Source organism: Hypanus sabinus, unplaced genomic scaffold (assembly GCF_030144855.1).
Source record: "Hypanus sabinus isolate sHypSab1 unplaced genomic scaffold, sHypSab1.hap1 scaffold_464, whole genome shotgun sequence".
Lineage (NCBI taxonomy): Eukaryota > Metazoa > Chordata > Chondrichthyes > Myliobatiformes > Dasyatidae > Hypanus > Hypanus sabinus.
In genome coordinates, this window is record NW_026781335.1 from 191,837 (window position 1) to 218,750 (window position 26,914).

Genomic DNA, 26,914 nt, shown 5'->3' on the forward strand with positions numbered 1-26,914 from the left:
CGGGAGCAGCGGACACAACAGGCGACCCCGGAAAATTCACAGGTGTTGTGTCGCCTCACCTGGAAGGATGTTTGGACAACGGGTAGAGTTCGGCCGTCCGGCCCTTTCACTGTGACACCCCGAACTCCACATCAAATCCGTCCAAACGGATCTGGGTGAACTTTAATGACCAATAAATATAATTCTTCTCAGCGATCAGCTGTATGAATGATCCCCTGACTCTGAGAGGAGGGGATATCTATGGTCCGCACTGTCAGGGTGTTGAGTTTACCAGGAGACAAAGACTGCAGGGACGAGAGGTTTTCTGTTGACTAATACACTGTGTGTGGACCCCGCTGGCAATTCTGGTGTTGTGACCCGAATCGAGACAAACACCACGCTGCCCACTCCACCAACAACACGGCAGAGCCGGACACATAACAGGGGACTTTCCATCCCACAACACTGGAGTCAGTGATGAAACCCGTGATTAATGTTGTTGTCCCACTGAAATCATAAGAAACTTCCATTACGGTGCTATTAAATACCGGCGCTCCGCCACAGATGACATCACACCCCCACGAGCCTGACGTCACACATGGGCTCCCCGCACCGGGATCTGCCGTCACGCGCGTGGTGTCTTACATCACCCACGCGCTGCTGTGCTCGAGGTTTATCGGTTTAACGGCTGAGCTACCAATCGCGTGACTATCCCCTCCCCCTCCGCTGAAAACCAATGCCTCAGGCGCTGCGCTCTTCGTATTGGTGCGCAGGAATATCAATCAGTGGTTACACCCAATAGCGGAAGCGGAGCAGTGTAGAGGGCTTTACCCCCTCTAAATCCATCACCCGCTCTCGCACAAACTCTGAATCAGAGCGGAACAAATCTTAAAGTAAATGTCCCATTTTTAGATTTATTTTCTTTCCCCCTGATGGAAGTTGGGACTTTTGTGAAGCGTCAACTGCGGCCAGGTATTGCTGAGAACTAGGAGAAGATCACTCGGCCCGTCGGTTTGATGCCGGTTCCCCGGGGAGGGAGAGAGAGAAGGGATTTTATTGGAAGGATGAAGATGGTGAGAGAGGGGGCGGACAGGATGTTTGTCCCGGTGGGGACAGGAGGGGCTCATCTGTGGAAATGTCTGAGCCCACGGTGGTGTCGAGCAGAGGGATTCACCACACTGGGGGAAACACCGGCAGACTGTTGACCTGCAAGCGGGGCCTATCGTTCGGGCAAAGTGACAATTATTTGTACTTTGTTGAGATTGTACCTGGGATACGGTGTCATAACCCGTTCCCCATACTGACACGGGTTATACAGACCAAAGAACAAACTGCCGGAGGAACTCAGTGGGTCGGGCAGCATCTGTAGAGGGAAATGGACCGTCAACATTTCTGGCCGAGACCCTCCCTCTGGACTGAGAGTGGACGGGGAATATTCAAAGAAAAGAGGTGAGGGGTGGGGATGGGGCAGGAGCTGAGGAGTGAGAGGTGGATCCAGGTGAGATGGAGGTGGGAAGGTGAAAATAGTGACGAGGTGGGAGGTGAGTGATTGGGGCAACACGGGGCTGCAGAAGATGGAAATTAATTCCATGATCGAGGAAATGAGGATCGGGCAGAAACGTGTGTCTGAGATGGGAGATCTGTGAATGTGAAATAATGTAGGAAATGAGGCCGATGTTTCGGGCAGTGTGTGAGGGGCGAGGAACAGTCACCGGTCACGTGGGAGACCCTCCACCGTTACGTGATCATGTTTTACTGCAGATCGGCAGCATCTGCGTGTTTGTCTCCGAGGCCCCGCCCCCTCTCTGATGACGAAATAAGCACACTGCGCACTCTCACATCCCCGGGATGGGTTGTGAATCTTTTACTTTGTCTCTGTTCAAGCGGGTACGGTGCGGCTTATTTTCTGCGGAATCCTGCTCGGCAGAGTTTGCTCGCCGCCTCGGACGGAGAGCCGGGGGTGGAACGGATGATTCTCTGCGGAGCGAGACCGACAAGATCCATGCGGTGAGTACTGAGTCCGGTCCCGACCGATGCTGGTCAGTGAGTCCCGTTAACTTTCCCGAACTCGCGATCTCACCCTGCTTCCTCGACAAAACCTATCGGGGTCTGTCCGGGTTGTAAGACCTTCACTCCGAACGTGTGGATACTTTCTATGGTGTGTTGATAAAAGTTGGTTCGGGGAGAAGGGTAAATGCTAAAGTTCCTGTTGTTCTATCTTTGTCATTTTAGTACATAGTAGCATGTACTGTTAATTCAGTGTCTGTGCATTGCTGGAGGACCGTTAATGATCGTCCTTGATCCCTGCTCCCCCCCCCCCCGTTCCATCTGCTTAATCCCTGCCCATCTTGTTCAACCTCGGTCCAGCTTGCATCCCACCACCTCGATGATAAATATCGCCAAACTCTCTTCTACCGAGTTATTTCTGAAATCGGTGTTTGTTACCTGAACTGCCAGAGGATTTATTTAATGCAAAATAAGGAAGGATAAAGACAGTCACTACAATTTTAGTTTCAAAGTTACCAAATGGCCGTTGTGTTATTCTTTGCCAGACGGAACCACCCAGTATTTAAAGTTGAGTCTGATATTTCCTGTTTTGGTCATGTTTGGAGAGGCAATTTTCCTGTTACCGGGAACAGCCAGGATCTACAGGGAGTGGTGCACATTTTAATCGCTCTCTGGTCATTTCCTCTCATTGAGAGTTAGTGGCCTCGGGAGCAGATGGAACAGCCTGATAGTGGGGTGGGGAGGATGTTGTGAACATTCACTGTGTCGACTGTATTAACCCTGTGTTGGAATGAAGAGAAAACTGATGAATGTGGGCATTAAATTTGTGCAACTTTGTTCATGCCGTCACAAACAGCTTGTAATCAGTCAATAGTGGTGCATCGTTTAAAGTAAAAAGAGAAAATGCTGAAACCGTTCAACAGATCGGGCAGTGATAGTGAGTCTTCCACAGTTTCTCTTTCCACAGATCCAATCTGATGTACCGAGTTTCCAGTATTTAATTTCAATTTGAACTGAAAAGCCTGTTATTCCTGTTAGCCCACAGGAAATGCGACGGCCAATTGTGCTGGGCAAGATCTCATTTAACAATCGGATAATGATAAAATGCTTTCAGTTTATCTGCTCGAGACAATGTGAAACGTATTCCTGCCTGCTGGTGACCCACGCCCAGGTTTTCCAGCCCAATATCTGGCCCAGTCAAAGGATTATCAGGTTCCCATTCTGCCATAGGTTGATGCAGGAGTGTCAGCTTTTGAACTCTGAATGGCGGACACACTGCAGCATTGTACCGGCCGCAAGGGAGTCCTGGGAAATTGGTGCTTGGGCTGTAAACCTGGGATGTAGACTCCGGGAAGATGGAATTGTCAATTTTTGAGATTTGACCAGGACAGTACTTCTGCAGATCGGGCTGAATGTTCCTCCTTCCACAATGAATCACAAGTCTCGGGTTGCTGGAAACCCCTGGTTGTGGGGAAATCCCCGATGTGGGGACGAAGTGTGAGGATTCTGGGTTAGGTCAGTGGTACGTGTGACCCTATCACGAATTTTGATCAAGGTAAAATGGATCTGTGGCTCGAGCTGCTCGGGCTTATGAGGTGTTAAACGAGTATTTCTGGTCTGGTCTCTGCTGTTTGTTTCTGGGGTTCCTTTGGAGGCAATGACTGCTAATCTGAGGTGAGAATGAGTTCCTATACCATCCCTCACATCGAGAGGAGGTCATTAAATGTTTGCAGCAATAGAATTGGACCCAGGGGTTCAGTGTTCAAACCATTTTGCATACTTCCCCTCACTGTCACCTGTCTGTTAGTCACTGGTTCTGGGTCTGTGCTCAATGGAGTTCAGAAGGACAGTAGGGGCTGTGTTGGTGCTTGTTTGAGGAAACCTACCAAAATGCTGAAAGAACCTGGTTACAGTGGACATGGAGAGGATGTTTCCATTAGATGGAGAGTCTGGGAACTGACAGCCCAGTCTCAGAATAAAGATGCTTTCCCTTAAAATTGAGAGAAGGAGAATGTCTTAAGTAAAGGGTGACTGATCTGTGTGTAAAGGGGGCATCTTCTTTTTCTTTATTAATGCGTATGTTAATCAAAATGGCTTACAAAGGAATACAATTCTTGTGATCAGTAACTTTTAAACCAAACAAGCTTCCAGCAGTCTCTCGCAACAAAGAAGCATTCCTGCTTTTAACAAAGCAAAGAAGCCATTTTGATTAACATACGCAGTAACAAAGAAAAAGAAGAAACCCCCTTTACATGTGGTATTTGTTGCCACAGAGATTGGCTGAAACTGGAATTTAGGTATATTTATGGCAGATATTAATATATTTGTGATAGTTCCAAGTAGCGGCAGGGTTACAGGAGGAAAGCAGGAACATGGAGTTGGAATAAAATCAGCCCTGGTTGAGTGGTGGGCAGACCAGATGGATCGAATCACCTAATTCTGTTCCTGTGTCTTAGGCCCTACCATGAATGAATGATGGATCCTTTGTGTCCCATATCAGGTTTTGTAACATGTGAGGGACAATTACAGATTTGTTCACTCAGATCATTATATTTGTCTTAATGTTTAAATTTCAGTGAGTCTTATTTTTAGGAACATTGAGCAGTCATGTTTTGTTCTCCTTTGTATTGTTAACGTGCTTCATTATCTCTCTGGTTAAAGTTAGACCTGCAGTGAGAGGTTTATTGGAATAAAAACCCACAATGGGAAGCAAACCACGACTGAAGACGACGGAACGGCAACAAGTGAAGCAGCCCGAGGATTGAGAGCACCGACTGGAGAGAACCCATCTGACTCAGAGATTCCATTGATTCAGTCAGCAGAAAGTTTGGTGAGTCTCATTTACTCTGATACTGGTCCTTTAGACATTATATACCTGTACAAAGGAAGATAGGAAATAGTTGGAGTGAGACTGAATGTACCCAGAAGTACCAGTTATGCCTCTGTCAGACCCAGATGCAATCACTCCAGCTCTGGTGATGTGCTGTCAGTATCCCAGCTCTTTAAAGTCACTCACATTCCCTCAGTGTTTGCTCATTTCAAGGTCTTCCACCCTGTGAAGTAGCGTTTGGGCACTTCTGAGTGGGGAGATGGAAACAGAGGGGGGAGTTTATACATAATAACTTTCAAAAAAAGTAATTCTTTGAACTTACTCGCTGCAAACTTGCTGGGCCTTTTCTCCTTGTAGTGACGGAGAATGAGAGATGACCTGATAGAGCTGTATAAAATGATGGCATGTTTTGATCATGTGGATAGCCAGAGATTTTTTGCCAGGGCTGAAATGATTGACATGAGGGGGCACAGTTTTAAGGAGCTTGGAAGCAGGTAGAGGGGGGATGTCAGGGGAGTTTTTCCGCACACAGTGGTGGGTCTGGAATGAATTGCTGCCGACGGTGGTGGAGGCGGACGCAAAAGTGTTTTTTAAAAGACTCTCAGATAGGTACATGGAGCTCAGAAAAACAATGTTATACAGTTGGGTAATTCTAGACTGTTCCTAGAGTGGGTTACAAGGTCAGCAGAACATTGTGGGCTGAATGGCCTGTAATGCGCTCTATATTTCTATGTTCCATGTTCAAACTTACTACCTACACCCTGTATATTCCCAACCAAATGATTGATATAGATGACAAGTAACAATAGGTATAACCGTGGGGAGCATCACGAGACACTGGCCTCGAGTCCAATGAACAGCCGTTCACCATCACCCTCTGCTTCCTGCCATTCTGCTGTTACCAGATTCTGGGGCTTTGTGACAAACACAATGTTAACAGGAAGATTAGACAGTAATTAATATGAAAAGAGAATTGTTGCTTCCTGAAAGGTCACGGATACTGTCTGATTCAATGGACCAACTCCTCCGTGGTTTACGATTTAATTTGTCCTGGGACCCATCTTCCTGGGTGAGTCAACGTCCGATAACCCACATCCCCGACCTCCCTCCACCCCGCCAATGGCCCCACAACTGCTCCCCATTTACCCCACACCCGCACACGTAAACAGATCCACTTCACCCACATCCTCCCTCCCAGCTTGGGGAACCACAGCTAATTGATCCCATACTCTCGGCTCGGGCACAAAACTAAACCCAGAACTGCAAGACCAGACAACCTGTACTCCCCAGTCGTCCAGCTCGGTACAGGCTTTTTTCCACTGCAGCCGATGCTCAATTTACACAGATCTGGGATCAGTCTCTTCCTCACCGCTGCCCGAACATGAGAAACTCTGGATGACACCTGTTATGTTTCCTTCATTGTTCCCCCGAAATCATGAAAAACGTCCATTGAACAGCTTTTGAAAACAAGTTCTCACCCACATGTGACGTCACTCTGCGCCCCCACATGCCTGATGTCACGTGTGTACCCCACACCGGGATCTGACGTTGTGTGTGCAGTTCCTTACGTCACGCTGGCGCTGAGACGGTTGAAATTTACCGGCTGAGGTAACAATTAAATGACTCACCCACCCCACCCCACAGTCAACAGAGGAGTTACACTCTTCCCATTTGTGAAAAACAATGACAATCACTGGTTACACAAATAGCTGAGATGGGCCATACGAGGGGGCATTACGCTTGCTGATCACTTCTGACGCTTCCGTCTTGAACTCCAAATCAAAGCGGAACAAACCTCAAAGTAATTGTCCCACCTTTTGAATTATTTCCATTTCTCTCCGAGGAAAGTTGGAAGTGTTTCTGAAGCATCTTCTCCTCCCGTCAGTTGATGCTGATTCCCTGGAGAAGGAGGGATCCCGGCCAAAGGAGGAGTGAGAGGGAATTAACAGGGAGGATAAATATGGTGTGACGGGTTGGATAGAATGGAGTCTGAGTGGTTGTTTATCCTGGTAGTGGATCAAGGAGCAGGATGGGGAAAGGAGCCCATTGACATTGGGGAAGGGACATGAGGGACACGTGTGGTGGAGAGCACAGATATTCACCTTATTGGTAGACAAACATTGGTAGACTGTATTTTCATATTGCTTGTGACACAGGATTGCATAATATATGTTCCATCTGTTATCTGAATGTACTTGCCTGTGATGCTGCTGAACGTCAGTGTTTCTCTGTACCTGTACCTTCCCGTACTTGAGCACTTGCAATAAATTCAACAGGACCTGAGAAATCTCAGTGAGATTTGATTAGTGATGATCACCTTGGCAGCTCGGTAGAACAAGTGTAAAGAACATAAAATATAGAAATATAAAGCACGTAACAGGCCCTTCAGCCCACAATGTTGTGCTGGCCATATAACCTGATCTAGAAATTTACTAGAATTTACTTGCTGCGCGGCCCTTTATTTTTATAAGCACCATGTAGCTATTTAATGAGTCTCTTAAAATGCTCTATTGTATCTGCCTCTACCACCATCACTGCCAGAGCATTCCACGCACCCACCGCTCACTGTGTGAGGATCTTACCCCTGACGTCCCACTTGTACCTGCTTCCAAACACCTTAATTCTAGGCTCCTTCTTGTTCGTCATTTCAAGCCTGGGGAAAAGCCTCTGGCTATCGATACAACCAATGCCACCCATCTTTTACACCTCTGTCAGGTCACCTCTCATCGTCCATCGCTTCAAGGAGAAAAAGCCAAGTTCACTCAACCTATTCTCATCAGCAATGCTCCCCAATCCAGACAACATCTTTGTAAATCTCCTCTGCACACTCTCTATAGCATCCATATTGTTTCCTGTAGTGAGGTGACCAGAACTGAACACAGTACTCCCAGGTGGAGTCTAATCATGGTCTTATATACAGTCGGCCCTCCTCTAAAAAGACCACATTGGATGCACCTCTACCACCGTTGGTGCCAGTGCATTCCACGCACCCACCGCTCACTGTGTGGAAAACTTACCCCAGACGTCCCCCTTGTACCTACTTCCAAGCACCTTAATACTATGCTCCCTCTTGTTAGCCATTTCAAACCTCGGAAAAAGCCTCGGCTATAGATGCAACAAATCCCTTTCATCTTTTACACCTCTGTCAGGTCACCTCTCATCGTCCATCGCTTCAAAGAGAAAAGGCCAAGGTCACTCAACCTATTCTCATCAGGCAAGCTCCCCAATCCAGATGACATCCTTGTAAATCTCCTCTGCGCTCTCTCTATAACATCTATATATTCTCCTGTAGTGGGGTAACCAGAACTGAACACTGTACTCCCAAGCGGAGTCTAATCGAGTTCTTGTATAGCTGTAACATTACCTCACGCTATTGAACTCAATTCCATAGTTGATGAATGTCAACACACCATATACTTTCTTACCAACACTGTCAACGTGTGCAGCACCTTTGAGTATTCTATCGACACGGACCCCAAGATCTCACTGATCCTCCACATTGCCAAGAGTCTTACCATTGATGTTATATTCTGTCTTTGAATTTCATTTACCAAAAAGAACCACTTCACGCTTATTAGTATTGAACTCCATCTGCCACTTCTCCACCCAGTTCTGTATCCTAGCGATGTTGCACTGTAACATCTGACAATCCTGCAGATGATCCGCAACACTCCCAACTTTTGTGTCATCAGCAAACCTACTAACCCATCCTTCACCTTCCTCATCCAGGTCATTTGTAAAAATCACAAAGATAAGAAATCCCAGAACAGATCCCAACGGAACACTATTAGTCACTATCATCAATGCAGAATACGAACCATCTATAATCTGCCTTCTCTGGGAATGCCAGTTCTGGATCCACAAAGCAAGGTCTCCTTGGATCCAATACCTCATTATGTTCTGTATGAGCTTTCCATGCGGAACCTTAGCTAACCCTGAAATCCATATACAGTACTTCCACTGCTCTACCTTCATCAATGTGTTTTGTTACATCTTCAAAGAATTCGATCAGGTTCTTAAGGCATGACCTGCCCTTGGCAAAGCCATGCTGACTATCCCTAATCAGACCCTACCTCTCAGGAACTTCTCCAAAACTTGCCCACAACTGAAGTAAGGCTCACTGGTCTATAATTTCCTGGGATATCTCTACTCCCTTTTTTGAACAAAGGAACAATATTTGCAACCTTCCAATCCTCTGGTACTTCTCCCGTCCCTATTGATGATGCAAAGATCATCGACAGAGGCTCAGCAATCTCCTCCCTCGTTTTTCCGAGTAGCCTGGGGTATATCTCATCCAGTCCAGGCAACTTATCGAACTTAATGACGTTAAAAAGCTCCAGCACATCCTCTTTCTTAAAGTCTATTTACTCAAGCGTTTTAGACCGCTGTAAGTCATCCCCACAACTTCCAAGCTCCTTTTCACTTATGAATACTGAAGCAAAGTCATCATTAAGTACCTCAGAATATTTTAACTGATCAGCAGATTGAGAAACGTCTATTGAGAATGTAGTGGTGAAATTTAACCAAACCAAGTTGCCGTTGCTGGCGACCCCACGGATTTGTTATATTGGCATGGCGTCCCCTCAGCTCCAATGATGGTTGTTACAAATGTCGGTGGTATGTATTCGATCCGTTATTAGCAATCAGCAAACATACAATCTTGAAGGGATAAAACTGAAGTGTACCCAAGTGTAAGTTTAGCGTATTTAAGAGGATAATAACAAAATATATGACATCGGTCAGTCCCCAGCTGTGTACTGCACGGAACAAATCAAAACTATGTAACTGATTCCCTTTGCGTTTACCACACCACAACGGATCCATATACGTTCTGGACATTGGGGTGAAAGAGAAGGTTTTCACGGTGGACCGGCTCAAACCAGCCCATGTGGTCTTGGCGCAGCCGGTCAATGTTCAGGCACCGCGGCGTAGAGGCAGACCGCCCAAACCGAGACTGGTCCTGACTGTAGAATTTGGGGGATGTATCGCCGGATCTGGGGTGGGGAGTTATGTAGCGACCCACTATCTGCACAGGCGAACCAGCTCACAAATAGCCCACGCGCGGGAAGAGTCTTTTGTAATGCATCTCTGACGTCATATCCGCCCGGAGAGGGCGGGAACAGTACTGAGTAAAAGCCATCGCCGCGAAGTTTGAATAAACTAGTTCTGAGTGCAGCTTACTGATTGAGTGTCATTATTCCCAGCTCTGTGAGTAGCACATCGCTACAATGCAAAGCTCATCTTCAGAGGCTCAGCAATCTCCTTACTCGATTTCTACAGTAGCATGGAGTATATCTGGTTCAGTCCCGGCGACTTATCTCACTTAATACCTCTCAAAAGATCCAGCGCATGCTCTTTCTTATAGTCCATACACTAGTGCGTTTCAGTCTGCGGTTAGTCATCCCCACACTTCCCAAGATCCTTTTCACTGTGAATACTGATGCAAAATACTCGGTATCTCAGAATATTTCAATGATCGGCACGTTGCGAAACATCTGTTGAGAATGTAGCGGTGAGATTTACCCAAGCTAATTTGCCATTGCCGGCGACTTCCCCCCCCCCCCCCCCGCAGATCTGTTATACTTGCATGACACACCCTCAGCTCTCATGCTGATTGTTACAAAAGTCGGTGATATGTATTGGGTCCTTTATTAGCAATCAGCAAACATACAAACGTGTGGCCATGAAACTGAACTGTACCCAAGTGTAAGTTTATCGTATTTGAGTAGATAATAACAAGATATATTGCATCCGTCTGTCCCCAGCTGTGTACTGCAGTGAACAAAGCACAAATGTGTAACTGATTCCCTTTGCATTTACCACACCGTCACTGATGCGACTCGTTACCACAAAAAAGCATCATAAATACATAACACAGAATACAGTGCTGATAGAGAACAGATACATGGCTCCTACACTCAGGCTCAGCTCCGATACAGGGTCTTCCACCTGAAATATTAACATACTCTCTGTCTTGTTGAATAATTCCAGCATTTGGTTTTACTTATTTTGACCATTTTTCTCAACTGGCTGTTTTGGATGTATGGCATGTCGACATTGTGTTTAACAAGGTGTCATATAACTAACTATCTGATAATAGTCAAGTGATATGCTCAAAGAAATCTTAACCGAAATCTAGTGCTAATAATGTTCTTAATGTCCTGCCGGAAAAAAAAAAAAACAACAACCAACTATAATGCTGTAGGACAATGCTATGGGTGAGATTTCATTGTTTAAGATGTCAGAGTGTTTCTCTATAGACTCAAATCATATATTGCCATAGGTGTCAATGGCAGGCGACGTTCACTTGAAAGGAAACGATGAGAATCAGGTGTGACTGAGAAATCTGTATAATCCAGTGACGAAAGGAATAGAAGTGTCATCGTCAGCAGAAATGTTTCAACCCACACTGGCGTAACAGTTGTCCATTACTCAACGCAGCGCCACCAGTGGTAGGAGGACCAAAACAATGGGCACTGTCTGCTCAACCTGTCTTCCCATTCCATTGACACATCACTCCCGGTCCAGGGCACAAGATTGGCTCCTAAAAGGGAATTGCCTGCAATATCGGAAGTAGATACCCTGGAGAATCCCGACCCAGTGTACAATCCATGGAGAGTGTGGAAATGGACATTGTGTGACTGTGGGTGGATGGGCACATGTGGACTAGGCCATGTCAAGGTTTCAGTGGACAGGCCCAAGATGTTTGGAAGTGTTTGCCTCCGTTTAGAAACAAAACAGTCTTTTCCTTTAAACCTCAATTAATGTTTGACCCTCCTGTTATTTTTCTTTTTTTGTGACAGAGCAGTAAAAATTGATCACACCTGTCCACAAAATGGATCAATGTGCGAGCAGGAGAGGAGTTCCAGTAACGTCAACATCGGGAAAGGACACGGGTATGTTGGCGAATTATTTTAATTTATAAATACTCTGCTGATTCTGCATCTGGCTTTAATTCAACATCGGCAATTCACAAAGTGTTTGTGAGAACTGAGCAGAGAGATGAGAGACAGAGATAACATCTCTGGGGAAAACACAGTCACCCGTGGAAGGAGTACAGTTACCGTCTGCTCCATCTCCTCGAGCAGATTGTGATGCACAGTAAAATAGCGAGTTACTCCAGAAGACAAGACATTCTACAGATGCTGAAAGTTTTGGGCAACACAAAGACACAAAATATTGGTGGAACTCAGCAGGTCAGGCAGCATCCATGGAGAGGAATAAACATTTGACGTTTTGGGTCAGGATCATAAGGAATAGAAAGTAATGTGTTACGCAGAGAGGTTAGAGAGACAGGGATTGGACACGCTGGAATTAAGGAGATTGAGAGGGGATCTGATTGAAACATATAAGATTATTAAGGGATTGGACAAGATAGAGGCAGGAAATATGTTCCAGATGCTGGGAGAGTCCCGTACCAGAGGGCATGGTTTGAGAATAATGGGTAGGTCATTTAGTACAGAGTTAAGGAAAAACTTCTTCTCCCAGAGAGTTGTGGGGGTCTGGAATGCACTGCCTCGGAAGGTAGGGGAGGCCAATGCTCTGGATGCTTTCAAGAAGGAGCTAGATAGGTATCTTATGGATAGGGGAATCAAGGGATATGGGGACAAGGCAGGAACCGGGTATTGATAGGAATTGATCTCAAAATTGATCTCATAGCCATGATCTCAAAATGGTGGTGCAGGCTCGAAGGGCCGAATGGTCTACTTCTGCACCTATTGTCTATTGTCTATAATATCTAAAATTTCTGTCCCCTCATTTCCAGTCTGATGAAGGGCCTTGGCCCGAAACGATTACTGTTCATTCTCCTCCACAGATGCTGCCTGACATGCTGAGTATCTCCAGTATTTTGTGAGATATTCCAGAGATTTGCTGAGGAAGGGGTTGACTAGGCAGGCAGACAGTAACCCAGAGCAAAGCGGTGTTGATAGGCAGTACCAGGAGAGTATTCTTTATTCTCAGGAATTAGCAGAGTTCTTTCCAAGGACCGGTCCCAGATAAAGACGGTATATTCCTGGGGACAGGAAAGAGCAGCCTTCAGCCGCAGGAGCTATACCCTCGCTCCACACTGCACCCTCCATCCCCATCCCACATCCCCTTCCAACCCCTCCCACCCATTCCTGCTATCCCTCCTGCCCCTTTTCCCTCGACCCCCCTTCTCTTAAACACTTTCCTCCCTACCACTCCCCTTCCCTGTCCCCGTTACCCTACCACACACCTCCACTTTCCCCTACTCCTTGTTGTTTCCCCCACGCGCTCTCTGATTCCTTCTCCCCACCCCTCCCTCTCTCACCTGCCCCTCACTCTCCTCCTCCATCTCCCCCTCCAGTACCTTCCTTCTATCCCCGCCTCCCCCCCCCTTATATATTTCGTACTGTGCTTGGTGACCTGGAACCCCATCTTTAGGTTCCAGATAAATTTGCTGACCCATAGGAGGTCGGTAATGCCTTTCATGTTCCTAATTTTCCTTCACAGTGATCACCGAGCTCCTGGCAAGCTGGGATGATTCCCAGCTGCTGCAGTTGACGGACTCCTACCGGGACAGGGTGGAGCAGGCGATGGAAGGAGGGGTGCACGGAGTGAGCCTGGCATTAACGGCCGAGAATCAGTTCAGCGGAGAGGAACATCGGGTGAGTGGGAGGGAGAATGGGTTTGAATTTTCACACATCACAGGACTGATGCAGGTTGGAGCTCTGATTAATCGAATAATAAAGCATCAAGACAAATCAGAAATATGTGTGTGTGTGTGTGTGTGTGTGTGTGTGTGTGTGTGTGTGTGTGTGTGTGCGTGAGTGAGTGAGTGTGTGTGTGTGTGTGTGTGTGTGTGTGTGTGTGTGTGTGTGTGTGTGTGTGTGTGTGTGTGTGTGTGTGTGTGTGTGTGTATATTTTTTTCTTAAAACTGTGAATCTGAAGCAATGATTGAAAGAAGTGTAAGAAGTGTAAATACACCGGCGGCGGCTGAATGTTCAGAGCGAGGGGAGCAGGGAACAATTGTATGAGGTTGCAATAAAGGAGTTTAAATGGAAATACGGCTGAGAATCAGTCCAGTGGAGAGGAAAGTCGGATGAGTGGGAAGTAGAATGGGTTTGAATATTCGCACATCAAAGCACCGATGGGTGTCGGAATTCTGACTTATTGGATTTTAAATTAGGTGAAGGAATAACTGGGAAATAAATACTGTACATACAATTTCCAGTGATAGAAAGGGGTGAAAAGACCCCGCGGACTGGTGGGTAGCTGCTCAGTATTCAGATTGAGTTGAGCACGTAACAGTTGTGTGGTTGAGGTTGCAATATTGAATAGGAATATGATGGGAAGTTTTGGTTTGTGAAATCTGCACAGCGTGACTGCAGAATGACAGTGAGAACCGGGACATCATCAGTGGATGCCACAGGAGGTCGAGCGTGTTCTGTTCTGGGTGGAGATGATGGTGTAATAATCTGTAACTGAAAACAGTGTGAATCGGGGAATACTGCCATGTTGTAATGTGTAATCACTGAATAAACCTCCACTGGAAAAAGCAAAGGGAAGGCATCAGGTGTCAGCCGGTAATCCGCTGTCATGTTGGACACTGGCGGACTGAGGAGATGAATCACATCATCTTTTCTGCAAATTCCCTGTGAATGCTTACTGTATTATAAAATCCCGCCTGACTTCTTTCTTCATCTGTGATCGTTATTTTATTATTTCTGTTTTACACCGTCAAATCCGGTGAGGAATTATTTATGGATTTGAAGCAACAATGAAGGGGTCACAGACCAACAGGGATCTCATTGACTGGTGGACCAGGTTCCCGGTGAATGTCCGTCCGTGTGCTCTGCACATAGAATGTACAGTCCATGTCCCGACAGGATCAGCACCCGTCCGGGTGATTGCTCAGTGTGATCACGTTAAAGAGCAAATCATTTACTTCTCATTCTCTGTGTGAATCTGTCAGTCCCCAATATGTTCACCGTTACTCTTCACAGAAAATCTCTGATCTCGCTGATAAGGGAGAGCGGGCGGACTCCTCCTGAGCCTGGTGATGGAGAAAGGCTCCCGCGCCCGGAGGGTGATGTGGGAAACCTTTGTGAAAATGCGGATTGGTGTCCCAAAGTTGGAGAAAATACTGAAAGAAATACAGGAACATGGTGAGATAGTATCAGCGATTAATTCAAATTTCGATTGAATACGGTACATGTAACAATTTGACAAAAATGATTTCCTCAATTTGTTTAAATTCAAACAGGTTGTGATTCTTCCCATCGACCAATTCCCGCTCAACATTTACTAAAGATTCTCAGTGAGCTGAAAGGTAAGTGACTGTGCATTGAACATTGAAGAGTATAACACAGGAACAGGCCATTAGGCAAATAATATTGTGCCAAAACAGCCAAGAAGTAAATCAAACAAACCCAAACTATAATCTCTCCTTCCTACACCATGTCCATATCCCTCCATTCTCCTTACAACCATGTAAGTATCCAAAAGTATAGGCAGCATGGAGTAAATGAGCTGCTCGAGGAATATAAAGAATGTGAAATGAATCTTAAGAAAGAAATTAGAAAAGCTAAAAGAAGATATGAGGTTGCTGTGGCAAATAAGGTGAAAATAAATCCAAATAGTTTCTACATTTATATTAACAGCAAAAAGATAGTGAGGGATAAAATTGGTCCCTTAGAGAATCAGAGTGGACAACTATGTGTGGAGCCAAAAGAGATGAGGGAGATTTTGAACAAGTTATTTTCTTCAGTATTCACTAAGGAGAAGGCTATTGAAGAGTGTAAGGTAAGGAATACAATTAAGGTATTTATGGAAGCTATGATGATTGAAGGCACTTTTAAAGAATATATAAGTGGATAAGTCTCTGGATCCTGACAGGGTATTCCCTAGGACCTTGAGTAAAGTTAGTGTAGAAATAGTAGGGGCTCTGACAGAAATATTTCAAATGTCATTAGAATTGGGGATGGTGCCCGAGGATTGGCATCTTGCTCATGTGATTCCATTTTTAAAAAGTTTTCTAAGAGTAAACCTAGCAATTATTGGCCTGTAAGTTTGAAGTCAGTGGTGGGTAAATTAATGGAAAGTATTCTTAGAGGTGGTATATATAATAATCTGGATAGACAGGGTCTGATTCGGAACAGTCAACATGGATCTGTGCGTGGAAGGTCATGTTAGACAAATATTATTAAATGTTTCGAAGAGGTTACCAGGAAAGTTGACGAGGGTAAAGCAGTGGATGTTGTCTATTTCTACTTCAGTAAGACCTTTTTGACAAGGTTCCACGTGGAAGGTTAGGATGTTTCAGTCGTTTGGTATTAATGTTGAAGTAGTAAAATTGATTATACAGAGGCTGGATGGGAGATGCCGAAGAGTATTGGTGGATAACTGTTTGTCAGGTTGGAGGCCTGTGACTCGTCGAGTGCCTCAGGGATCTGTACTGGGTTCAATGTTGTTTGTCATTTACATTAATGATCTTGATGATGGGGTGGTAAATTGGATTAGAAAGTATGCAGATGATACTAAGTTAGGTGGCGTTGTGGATAATGAAGTAGGTTTTCAAAGCTTGCGACAAAATTTAGGCCAGTTAGACGAGTGGGCTGAGCGATGGCAGTTGGAGTTTAATGCTGATAAGTGCGAGGCGCTACATTTTGGTAGGAATAATCAAAATAGGGCATACATGGTAAATAGAAGGGCGTTGAGGAATGCAGGAGAACAGACTGATCTTGGTATAATTGTGCATAGTTCCCTGAAAGAGGAATCTAATGTGGATAGGGTGGTGAAGAAAATTTTTGGTATGCTGGCCTTTATAAATCAGAGCATTGAGTATTGGAGTTGGGATGTAATGTTAAAATTGTATTGGTAAGGCCAAATTTGGAGTATTGTGTACAGTTCTGGTCACAGAATTATAGGAAAGATGTCAACAAAATAGAGAGAGTATAGAGGAGATTTACTAGAATGTTACCTGAGTTTCAGAACCTAAGTTACAGAGTTAGGTGTTTATTCTTTGGAGCATATAAAGTTGAGGGGTACTTGACAGCGGTATTTAAAATTATGAGGGGGATGGATAGAGTTGACGTGGATAGGCTTTTTCCATTGAGAGTTGGGGAGATTCAAACAAGAGGACATGAGTTGAGAGTTAGGAGGCAAAAGTTTAGGGGTAACACGAGGGGTAACTTCTTTACTCAGAGAGTAGTAACTGTGTGAAATGAGCATCCAGTAAAAGTGGTAGAGGCAGGATCGATATTATCATTTAAAAATAAGAAAATTGGATAGGTATATGAACAGGAAAGTAATGGAGGGTTTTGGACTGAATGCAGTTCTGTGGGACTAGATGACAGGAAGCATTCGGCACAGACCAGAAGGGCCGAGACGACTTGCGTCCGTACTATAATTGTTATATGGCTATGTGGTTACTATTCCTCATGTTGCTTTCCGAGGGAACAGGCATGACAGTGAAATTCCCACACCCATTTCTGATTATGACACAGATACACTTCCTGATTTTTGAAGAATATCATTTCTACCATTGTCACATTCTCTAAAGTAAATATGTCCACAATCAATGTTTTCCTACGCTCCCTATCACAGCCGAATACATTGATTGGAGACGCCCCACACGCCTGACAGAGTCATAGATACATAGAAAACTTACAGCAGTGTACAGGCCCTTCGGCCCACAATGCTGATCCGAACTGTCCTTACTTTAGAAATTATTTATGGTTACCCATAGCCCTCTATTTCTCTAAGCCCTATGTAACCATAATACAGAACATTATGAACTCATAACTTGGCTGGAGAAGTCTGAACACAGAATCTAAGGTACTAAGTTACATTTGTTTTCCAAATCAGTCACGATTGATTTTCATAGATACAACTATATCTGACTCAATACTATCAAAATGTGATACTGAAGTTATCAATACTTTTCTCATGTGGAAGGCAATTCAACTATGCACCATTATACCTAGATCACTCTGTTCTACTGCATTCCTCAACGCCCTACTATTTACCATGTATGTCCTATTTTGATTAGTCCTACCAAAATGTAGCACCTCAGACTTATCGACATTAAACTCCATCTGCCATCGCTCAGCCCACTCTTCTAACTGGCCTAAATTTTGTCGCAAGCTTTGAAAACTACTTCATATCCACAACGCCACCTATCTTAGTATCATCTGCATACTTTCTAATCCAATTTACCACCCCATCATCCAGATCATTAATGTATATGACAAACAACATTGGACCCAGTACAGATCCCTGAGGCACACCACGAGTCACCGGCCTCCAACCTGACAAACAGTTATCCACCAATACTCTCTGGCATCTCCCATCCAGGCGATATGAGAAACTTACAGGGGGAGTGGTGATCAGAGCTAGGAAGTTGGTTAGTGAAAGAAGGCCATGTAAGAAAGGAGAAAGGGGCTGGAGAGAGCACCAGAGGGAAGCGTAGATGATCTTAGTGTGGCCATTTGTATTTCGGTTAGACCCGACGTAGATTGAGAGACCGTTTCACTGAGCATTTACGCTCTGTCCGCCAGAACAAGCGGGATCTCCCTGTGGCCACCCATTTTATTTCCACTTTCCATTCCCATTCCGGTACATCAGTCCAAGGCTTCCTCCAATGTCGGGATAAGGGCACACTCAGGTTGGAGGAACAACACCTTATGTTCCGTTTGAGTAGCCTCCAACCTGATGGCATCAATATTGATTTCTCAAACTTCCAGTAAAGGTCCCTCTCCCCCTTCACCGTTCCCCATGCCCTCGTACGTCTCACGTTATCTCCTTGCCGGTCATCGCCTGCCTCTGGTGCACACCCCCCCCCCCCACCCTTTTTCTTTCTTCCAGGGCCGTCTGTCTGTCAAGAATCAACTTCCTAGCTCTTTGTTTCATCCCTTCCCCTCCAAGCTTCACCTATCGCCTGGTATTTGTCTCTCTCCTCCACCCTCCCCCACCTTTCAAATCTACTCCTCAGCTTTTCTTCTCTGGTCTTGCTGAAGGGTCTCGGCTCGAAACGTCAACTGTTCCAAAGATGCTGCCTGGCCTGCTGAATTCCTCCGGCATTTTGTGTGCGTTGCTTGGATTTCCAGCATCTGCAGATTTCCTCTTGTTTGTGAAATTGTAGGCCAGTTAGCCTAACCTAAGTGATTGGTAAACAGTGCATTATTTTAAATTACTATGATTGCACATTGCACATTCAGATGGAGACGTAATGTAAAGGTTTTTACTCCTCATGTATGTGAAGGATGTAAGAAATAAAGTCAATTCAATTCAATTATTAATGTTCAGGTTTCGAGGTATTTGGAGGTACTTTTCACATTGTTTGTCAATGATTTAGATAATGGAATTGATGGCTTTGTGGCAAAATTTGTTGATGATACTAAGATAGGTGAAGGGGTAGTTAGTGCTGAGGAAGCAATGCGATTGCAGCAAGACTTAAAGAAATTGGAAGAATGGGCAAAATGTGGCCCATGGAAAGCTGTGTTGGAAAATGTATGACAATACATTTTGGAAAAAAGAATAATAGTGCAGACTATTAACTAAATCAGGAGAATGTTTAAACATCACGGTTTAATGTGGCATCATGCTGGCACCAACGTTGTGGGCCGAAGGGCTTATTCCTGTGCTGTTCTGTGATCTATGCAGGTCCTGTGACAGCTGAAATCCTGAACCGCCTGCTACCGAAATTCCTCGCTCTCTGCTCTCTTCTTCAGCACCCGGCCTGTAATCGGCATAAGTTTCAAACTTGTATTAAAATCACAGACCAGTAGCATCTCCCCTTTCTCCCCTTTCCACAGACGTTGTCTGACCTGCACTCACATCCACACTCCCGTCCTTGTACAGCTGTGCTGCAGAGGTCAGGTCAACATGCTGCATAACAGTGGCGGACTGGAAGGGTCTACAACGGGTAGTCAAAATTGCCCAACGCATCACCGGCATCCCCAGCCTACCTTCCATCAGGGCGTATATACAGAAAGGCTCCGGAAAAGGGACAGGAACTTCAGGAAGGATCCCACCTATCCTGCCTGTGGGCTGTTTGCCCCTCTCTCATGAGGGAGGAAGCTACGTAGCATCCACAGCAGGACCACCAGACTTAAAATCGGTTATTTTCCTCAAGCAGTAAGACTGATCAACACCTCCAATGACTAAGCTAAACCTCCACAACCAACAACACCCACCCCACCACCAGCACGGTTTGAAAATTGTCTGTAGAAACCACCTGATTTCAGAGTGACTCCTGTATCGAGCGCTTTTATATTTATTGTGTTTTTCATTGCGTTCTTTATCTGAGTTTTTGTTCTGCATCAGATTCGGAATAACAATTATTTCCTTCTCCTTTACAATTCCGTATCTTGAAACTTGAATCTGTTGAGTATTTGCAACACATACTCTTTCAGAGACACGAGACTGAAGATCTGCCGTCTCAAACCATTTTCTGAAAGAACAGTGAGCTGAGCAGCGTCTGTAATGATGGAAGAGGTGAATTGTCTGTGTTTTGTGTCAAAATGTTGACTGTCTCAATCTTGACATTTTCTCCCCCAATCACCCACCCACAGTGCACGTGCTGATCAACAAATACACTTTGTACGCTGGATAAAGTAATGGTGGGAGGGGGATCTGTGATTCTCCTTTGACAGAATGCCCATTACCCTTATCTCCATCTCCTCACGCACCATATCAGCACTGGGGATTAAAAGTTTCTTCCAGAGGAACAGTGATATCTCTGGCTGTAGTGAGAGGTTGTCCAGTACGGGACAGTCGGGGTAAGTAAACTACGAGGGAAATAATCAACTTCACAACACAATTAATGTGGAAATGTGATGATCTGGTGTTTATTTAGACCAGGCCTCTCTGTCCAGTCAGGGGTCTGTTAATTAAATTTACTGTACTGTATGAACATCCATTGGTGAATCCAATTAATGCAACAGCTTTGGGCTAACTCCTGTCTGCTTAAATACTGAGTTCTGAGTTGAGGCATCTAATAGTTTGTCCACTGTCTGTTCACATGGAAGATGTTCAACAGAAACACAAGGAGACTCTGCGGGCACAAACTTGAGAGTGAACACGATCCTGATGAGGGAGAAGGTGAAGGTTTTCCAGCTGGTTGATCAATACACTGAGCTCACGGTCATTTCTACTGTTCGAGATCGGAGACTGGTGGAACATGAGCTGCTGGAAAGAGGCAGAGACCACGAGGAGTGGAGAGAAAAACATCTCCGTGGTAAGCTGGAAAAAATCCGGACTGATCAGCTGTTCCAGAGCAGCTTTTCCCGGAGTAACTCTGAATCTGGGAATTCGGCAGCAGTTGCTGGAGACCCAGGGATCGGGAAAACCACAATGGTACAAAAGATTGTTTATGACTGGGTCACGGGGAAAATATATCAACAATTCCAGTTTGTCTTCAGTTTCAAATTCCGGGGTTTAAACTTCATTAACCACAGAATAAACCTGACAGAACTCATTCTGGATCAGTATCCTTACTTTGCAAATATCCTGAGAGAGGTCTGGAAGAACCCAGAGGGATTGCTGTTTATATTCGATGGTTTGGATGAATTCAATGACGCAATTGATTTTGCTGACAGTCGGAGAGATACAGAAACTTGGTCCACATACACAGATCCTGAATTCAAGTGCAAGGTGTCTGATATTGTGTACAGTTTAATCCAGGGCAAGCTGCTCCCAGGGTGTTCAGTGCTGGTGACCACCCGCCCCACTGCGTTACATTTATTGAAAAAGACTGAGATCAGTGTCAGGGCTGAAATCCTGGGATTTTCTGGTGAGGAACGGAAGAAATATTTCTTCAGGTATTTTGAAGATCAGACGGTGGCAGCAGCTGTTTTCAGACATGTGAAGGAGAACGAGATCCTGTACAGCATGAGCTACAACCCCTCCTACTGCTCGATCCTTGCTCTGGCACTGGGCCCCTTCTTCACACCAAATGTCAGGGACCCGCAGCGAGTGCCCAAGACCATCACCCAACTGTACTCCTACTATATTTACAACATCCTGAAAAACCACAGCCGTGAGATTGAGAACCCCCGTGATATGTTACTCAGGGTTGGTCAGATGGCCTTCAGAGGAGTGTCCGAGAAGAAGATTGTGCTTACAGATGGGGATTTGATCAACTACAATCTGCAGCCTTCCCAATTCCTGTCCGGGTTCCTGATGGAGCTTTTGGAGAGAGAGGATTCTGCCCGGAATGTGGTGTACACATTCCCACACCTCACCATCCAAGAGTTTGTAGCTGCAGTCGCACAATTCCTGAATCCACATCCCGGGGATATCTTGAAATTCCTCACTGGAGCCCACAATACCACAGATGGGCGATTTGAAGTATTTCTCCGTTTTGTTGCTGGACTCTCCAACCCAAAGACAGCTCGGGGCCTGGAGGAGTTTCTGGGTCCATTTCCTCATCAAACAACCTGCCGGGTGATTGACTGGGTGAAGGAGGAGGTTATACGCCAGATAAATATCTCTGCTGGTGAAGATGATACAAGGAACCTCCTGAACACATTGCACTACCTGTTTGAGTCTCAGAATACTGGACTGGCTCGAGGCACACTGGGATCTGTGGAAAAACTTTCATTCAGTGAAATGCCACTGTCCCCGATTGACTGCGGGATCCTGTCTCATGTCATCGGATTCTGTGATACAATAAAACACCTCTGTTTTTGGAACTGCCGTATTCAGTTTGAAGGAATACAGCGGCTGGGATCCGGGCTACACAAGTGCCAGGAGTTGAGGTAACCAGATTTCTCTCTCACTCTGAAATGTGAAACTGTTCCATTGTGTTGTTTCAATGCGAAGGAAATTGGGTAAAATCGGAGTAAATCAGATTGCGAAAAATTGTGACAAATGACCAGGGGACCGGTCAGTAATTCCACAGGGACGAGGGTTCTGTGGTTCTTTCTGATGGGATTTGGAGACTCCCATCAGATCATGAACAACAGCCATTCGTTTAGTTGTAGTAAATCACAGGATTGGCCATGTTTCTCGCTCCCTGTGACACGTCCATTGACATTATTCCTTCTCAATGTTAATGACAACTAGACCAACACAAACTGTAAGCGGGTGTGTAGGAACTTCCCATCATTTTCCCATTGACATGAGAGTGTAAGCTGTCTTTCCCAGTGAGAGCTTTAGAAATGCGGCTGTGAGTTTGTCCTCCTCTGCCCTTCCCTGTGACAGACTATCTCCATCTCTCCACCTGTGTGACTTTTCTCAATCGCCAGTACCCAGGCACTATGTGGGCATCTTTTCTCCCGATTGTGGACCTCAGTTTAGACCAACCTCTCCCATGGATCTATGTCTGCATCAGCTCCTCTTGTAGGAGCATCTTTTCTCAACACTATACTCCTGTGGGATCTCTGTGCACACTTCCATTCCCACTGTTGGACCTCTCTGCGGAAGTCTCATTCCTACTGTGCGTTCATTTCTCCCCATCCTTCTGTCGGGTCTCTCTTCCCCACTCCATTTCCCCCATGGGGGCTTCTCTTCCCACAGCCTGTGGAATCTCTCTTCCACATCCCCATTCCTGCTGTGGGTTCTCTCTTCCCAGTCCTCCTTCCCCCTATGAGATCTCTCTTCCCCACCCCTTTCCTGTTGTCAGCTCTCTTCCCCGTCCTCCTCCCCTTGTGATATCTCTAATCTCCACCCCCATTACCCTTGTGGGAACTCTTCTCGAATCCCCTTCCTCCGGTGGGATCTCAATTCCCTCTCGCCATTCGTTCTTTTGGATCTGTCTTCCCCATCTCGTTCCTCCAGTGGGATCTTTATTCCCTAACTCCTTCTTCCTGTCGGGATCACTTCCCCACCCCCTTTCCTCTGTCGGCTTCTCCCTTGCTCATTCCATTCATCCTGTGGGGATCACTTCCCCATCCCCCTTCCTCTGTCGGGTTCTCCCTTGCTCATTCCATTCCTCCTGTCGGGATCACTTCCCCATCCCCTGTCGGGTTCTCCCTTGCTCATTCCCTTCCTCCTGTGAGGTTCTCTCTTGCCCATCCCCATCTCTCCAAAAGGAATCTCTCTTCCGCATTCCGCTTTCTCCTCTGGAGTCCTTCTACCCCATTTCCATTCCTGCTATGTGGAATCACTCTTCCCCACACCCTTCATCCTGTGGGATCTCTCTTCCCCATCTCCCTTCTTCCTCTCAGAATCACTTTTCCTCATTCCCCATCGCCCTGTGGGGATCCCTGTTCCTTGTTCCCCTTCCTCCTGTGGGGATCATTTTTCCCATCACTTTTCCTGTGTTGCGGGTCTCTGCGCGCATCTCCCATGGAGATTTTCCCACCCACAATTCTTCCTTTCAGTGGGACGATCTCTCACCCTTCAACCCTGCCCCTTCCTACATTCTCACATCAGGAACACTATTCTAACTGTTGGGGAACGAGACAGAATATGGGAAATTACAGTCACATTGACAGTAAATTACTGACATTCAGTAGTGAAATTTGACAGTGGTGGGAATCCCAATCAGTGATATACTGAAGCATTTCATTTTTCCAGAAATATCCGAATGACAGATATTCCCTCATACCCATGGTTTCAATCTATTTGTTCATTAGTTTTCTCTTTGTGTTTAGACTTGGGAGTAATGACCTGGGAGATTCAGGAGTGAAACTGGTGTCTGCGGCTCTGAGGAACCCAGAGTGTAAAATACAGAAACTGCGGTAAGTACCAGACTGTTGGAGATTGTGTTTACAGTTACTGGGTGTCAGAAATTGAACATCAAGCTGATAAGTAATTGTGTTACTGATAAACACTTGGAATTTCTGATGTCTCCTGTCTGTGTGTCCTTCACTCTCACTCTCTCTCTCTCTCTCAACCCCAGGCTGAACGATGTTGGCCTCACAGGTTCTGGTGCCGAGGATCTCGCCTCCACTCTCAGTGCAAACCGTACACTTACAGAGCTGAACCTGAGTGTTAATAAACTGGAAGATTCAGGAGTGAAACTGGTGTCTGCGGCTCTGAGGAACCCGGAGTGTAAAATACAGAAACTGTGGTAAGTACCAGACTGTGAGAGTTTGTTTACAGTCACTGCGTGTCTGACCTTTTACATTGATATGATCAATAATTTTGTTACAGATAAACACTAGGGATTTGTATTGTCTCCTGTCTCTCTGTGTCCTTCACCCTCACTCTCTCTCATCTCCAGGCTGTGGAAAGTTGGTCTCACGGATTCTGGTGCCGAGGATCTTGTCTCGGCTCTCAGTACAAACCAATCACTGACGGAGCTGGACCTGAGATTAAACTCGCTAACGGACCGATCTGTCCCTGCTCTCCGTCGCCTGATACTGTCCGTCCAAAGTCTGGCCTATATTGAGTGAGTATTCTTGTCAATGCTCAGTGTGATAAAATATCAGTGGATCCGCGGGTTCACCGGTGATATTTGTTTGTCAGCGTTGTTGAAATATTAACCCCAATCCCCTGTTACACTCACTGTTGTATCATTTGTTTATTTCCTCTGTATTCTTCCCTCTGTTTCAGGCTGTGGAGAAATCACTTCAGTGAGACTAGGGAAATGGAACTGAGATCTCTGCAGGAAGTCAGACCCGGACTGACAGTGAACCTGTGAACATCTGAATGAGTGAACATCCCCGCTCAAGGGATGGGGACATTTTGGTCGATTCCTCACCATCCCCTTTAATGACAACACTCCGGGTTTAATTCCCAATGGTTCTAACGGGTCACGTTTCCAACCAAGCACTCTGTGATGTCGGAGGTGTTTCCGCAGGCATGTAATTTCCCTTTGTGACCAGCGGCGCTATTTCTGCTGGATGTCCCGGTCTGAGAGTTCATTTAAGTGAGACCTTGGGGAAATACACAGATAGAAGAGGCGGGGCTCAGTCTGGGACACCGGTGTCTGGGGTGGGATTATCCTGAGAGAGAACACTATTGCTCACTATGCTGAGGAAAATACATTTAGGAGTCTGTCCGAAATTACGATGTTAAATGAGTAAGTACCTTGGTAGCGACCCTGGAACTGCAGCGATCTCGGACACTGTCCTGAAATGTGATTTTATAACCATCGGTTTCCTGAAGCGGAGTGATAGTGAGAAACGGGACTGATGATTCAATCTGTTTACTCGTTGTTACTGGTGTGTGACTCTCAGTTAATTGTGTGTGACTCTGAGTGAATCAGGAATAGCTTATTTATTTCCGCAAGTTAGCAGGTTACACGTTGTTTAATTTACATTTACATTTGTCATGTGTGTTGGCGCGTGGCCTAGTGGACAAGGCATCGGACTAGCAACCTGAAGGTCACTGTTTCGAGCCTGAGCTGAGGCAGCGAGTTGGTGTCCTTGAGCAACGCACTAAACACATTGCTCTGTGGCACCGGGGCCTAGTGCTCGTCCCTTGGACAACATCGGTGGCGTGGAGAGGGGACAGCTTGCAGCCTGGGCAACTGCTGGTCTCCCATCAAAAAACCCTGGAAATGAAACCTTCCAAGGCGCAAATCCATGGTCTCATGAGACTAATGGATGACTATTATTATGATGAAATCAATAAGCTGCTGTAACTTGATTTGTGTTGGACTTGATTTGAGTTTGTTCGGGAACCCCATCACACACAGCGAACCAGAGCTTCTCGCAGAGGCACAGCTGAGGGAGAGGAAAGTTTGTTACCCTGGATCCCGTAACCCCCACAGCACCCACGCTGATCCCGCGCTTTTCTCGCTCCTGCCCCCCACACTTTCATTGTTCCCGCCCCCACTCTTTCCTCGCTCTCGCTACCGACCTTTCTTCCCGTCCGCCCCGCGCTCCCAAACTCTGTCCACGTCTGAACCAAAACACAGCCTAAAACCCTGTTTTTTTCTGCCATCCCTTTGCCTATCTGATAGTCCCTTAAATGTCTTGAATGTATCTGCCTCAATCACCACGCTCCGCAGTGCTTCCAGACATATGCCTCTTTTTGTATAAATAAAATAAACCCCGAAACCTTTTCCAACACCCTAACCTTGCCTATCTTAACATTTCTTAAAGGTTTCCAATGAATCTGCCTCTATCACCACCCCACGCAATATAGCCCACACACCAGCAGTCTGTAAAAAATGTAAACCCTGCACCTCATATATCCTTTGGAATTACCCCCATCTCACCTTTAAAATGAGTCCTC

The 26,914-nt window shown here is 45.8% G+C and overlaps 2 protein-coding genes across 3 annotated transcripts in view; both read left to right on the forward strand.

The window, feature by feature from the left end:
* LOC132389028 (gastrula zinc finger protein XlCGF57.1-like) overlaps positions 1-13,322 on the forward strand; it is a 38,443-nt gene extending 25,121 nt beyond the window's left edge. The window contains exons 5-7 of the mRNA XM_059961440.1: positions 1,864-1,986; positions 11,620-11,712; positions 13,292-13,322. Of these exons, the coding sequence (XP_059817423.1) occupies positions 1,864-1,986; positions 11,620-11,712; positions 13,292-13,322 (247 nt within the window). The remainder of the gene's footprint in view (positions 1-1,863; positions 1,987-11,619; positions 11,713-13,291) is intronic.
* Positions 1,820-25,963, forward strand: LOC132389030 (NACHT, LRR and PYD domains-containing protein 3-like). 2 transcript variants are annotated; one of them, XM_059961442.1, is made up of 11 exons: positions 1,820-1,986; positions 4,648-4,816; positions 11,620-11,712; positions 13,292-13,446; positions 14,785-14,946; positions 15,045-15,110; positions 20,812-22,542; positions 24,382-24,468; positions 24,630-24,800; positions 24,954-25,121; positions 25,286-25,963. In XM_059961442.1, the coding sequence occupies exons 7-11, from the start codon at positions 20,873-20,875 to the stop codon at positions 25,371-25,373; spliced, it is 2,184 nt and encodes a 727-aa protein (XP_059817425.1). In that variant the 5' UTR covers positions 1,820-1,986; positions 4,648-4,816; positions 11,620-11,712; positions 13,292-13,446; positions 14,785-14,946; positions 15,045-15,110; positions 20,812-20,872; the 3' UTR covers positions 25,374-25,963. The 2 variants fall into 2 exon arrangements, with proteins under 2 accessions (XP_059817425.1, XP_059817426.1); XM_059961443.1 differs by lacking the exons at positions 1,820-1,986; positions 4,648-4,816; positions 11,620-11,712; ... (1 more) ...; positions 14,785-14,946; positions 15,045-15,110 and having other exon boundaries at positions 16,680-22,542.
* The last annotated feature ends 951 nt before the right edge of the window (positions 25,964-26,914 follow it).

Coding starts and splice junctions, on each gene's coding strand:
- LOC132389030 (XM_059961442.1), top strand. CDS start 20,873: ATGAGGGAGAAGGTGAAGGTTTTCCAGCTGGTTGATCAATACACTGAG. Junction 24,469..24,629: donor TGTAAAATACAGAAACTGCG/GTAAGTACCAGA, acceptor TCTCAACCCCAG/GCTGAACGATGTTGGCCTCA. Junction 24,801..24,953: donor TGTAAAATACAGAAACTGTG/GTAAGTACCAGA, acceptor TCTCATCTCCAG/GCTGTGGAAAGTTGGTCTCA.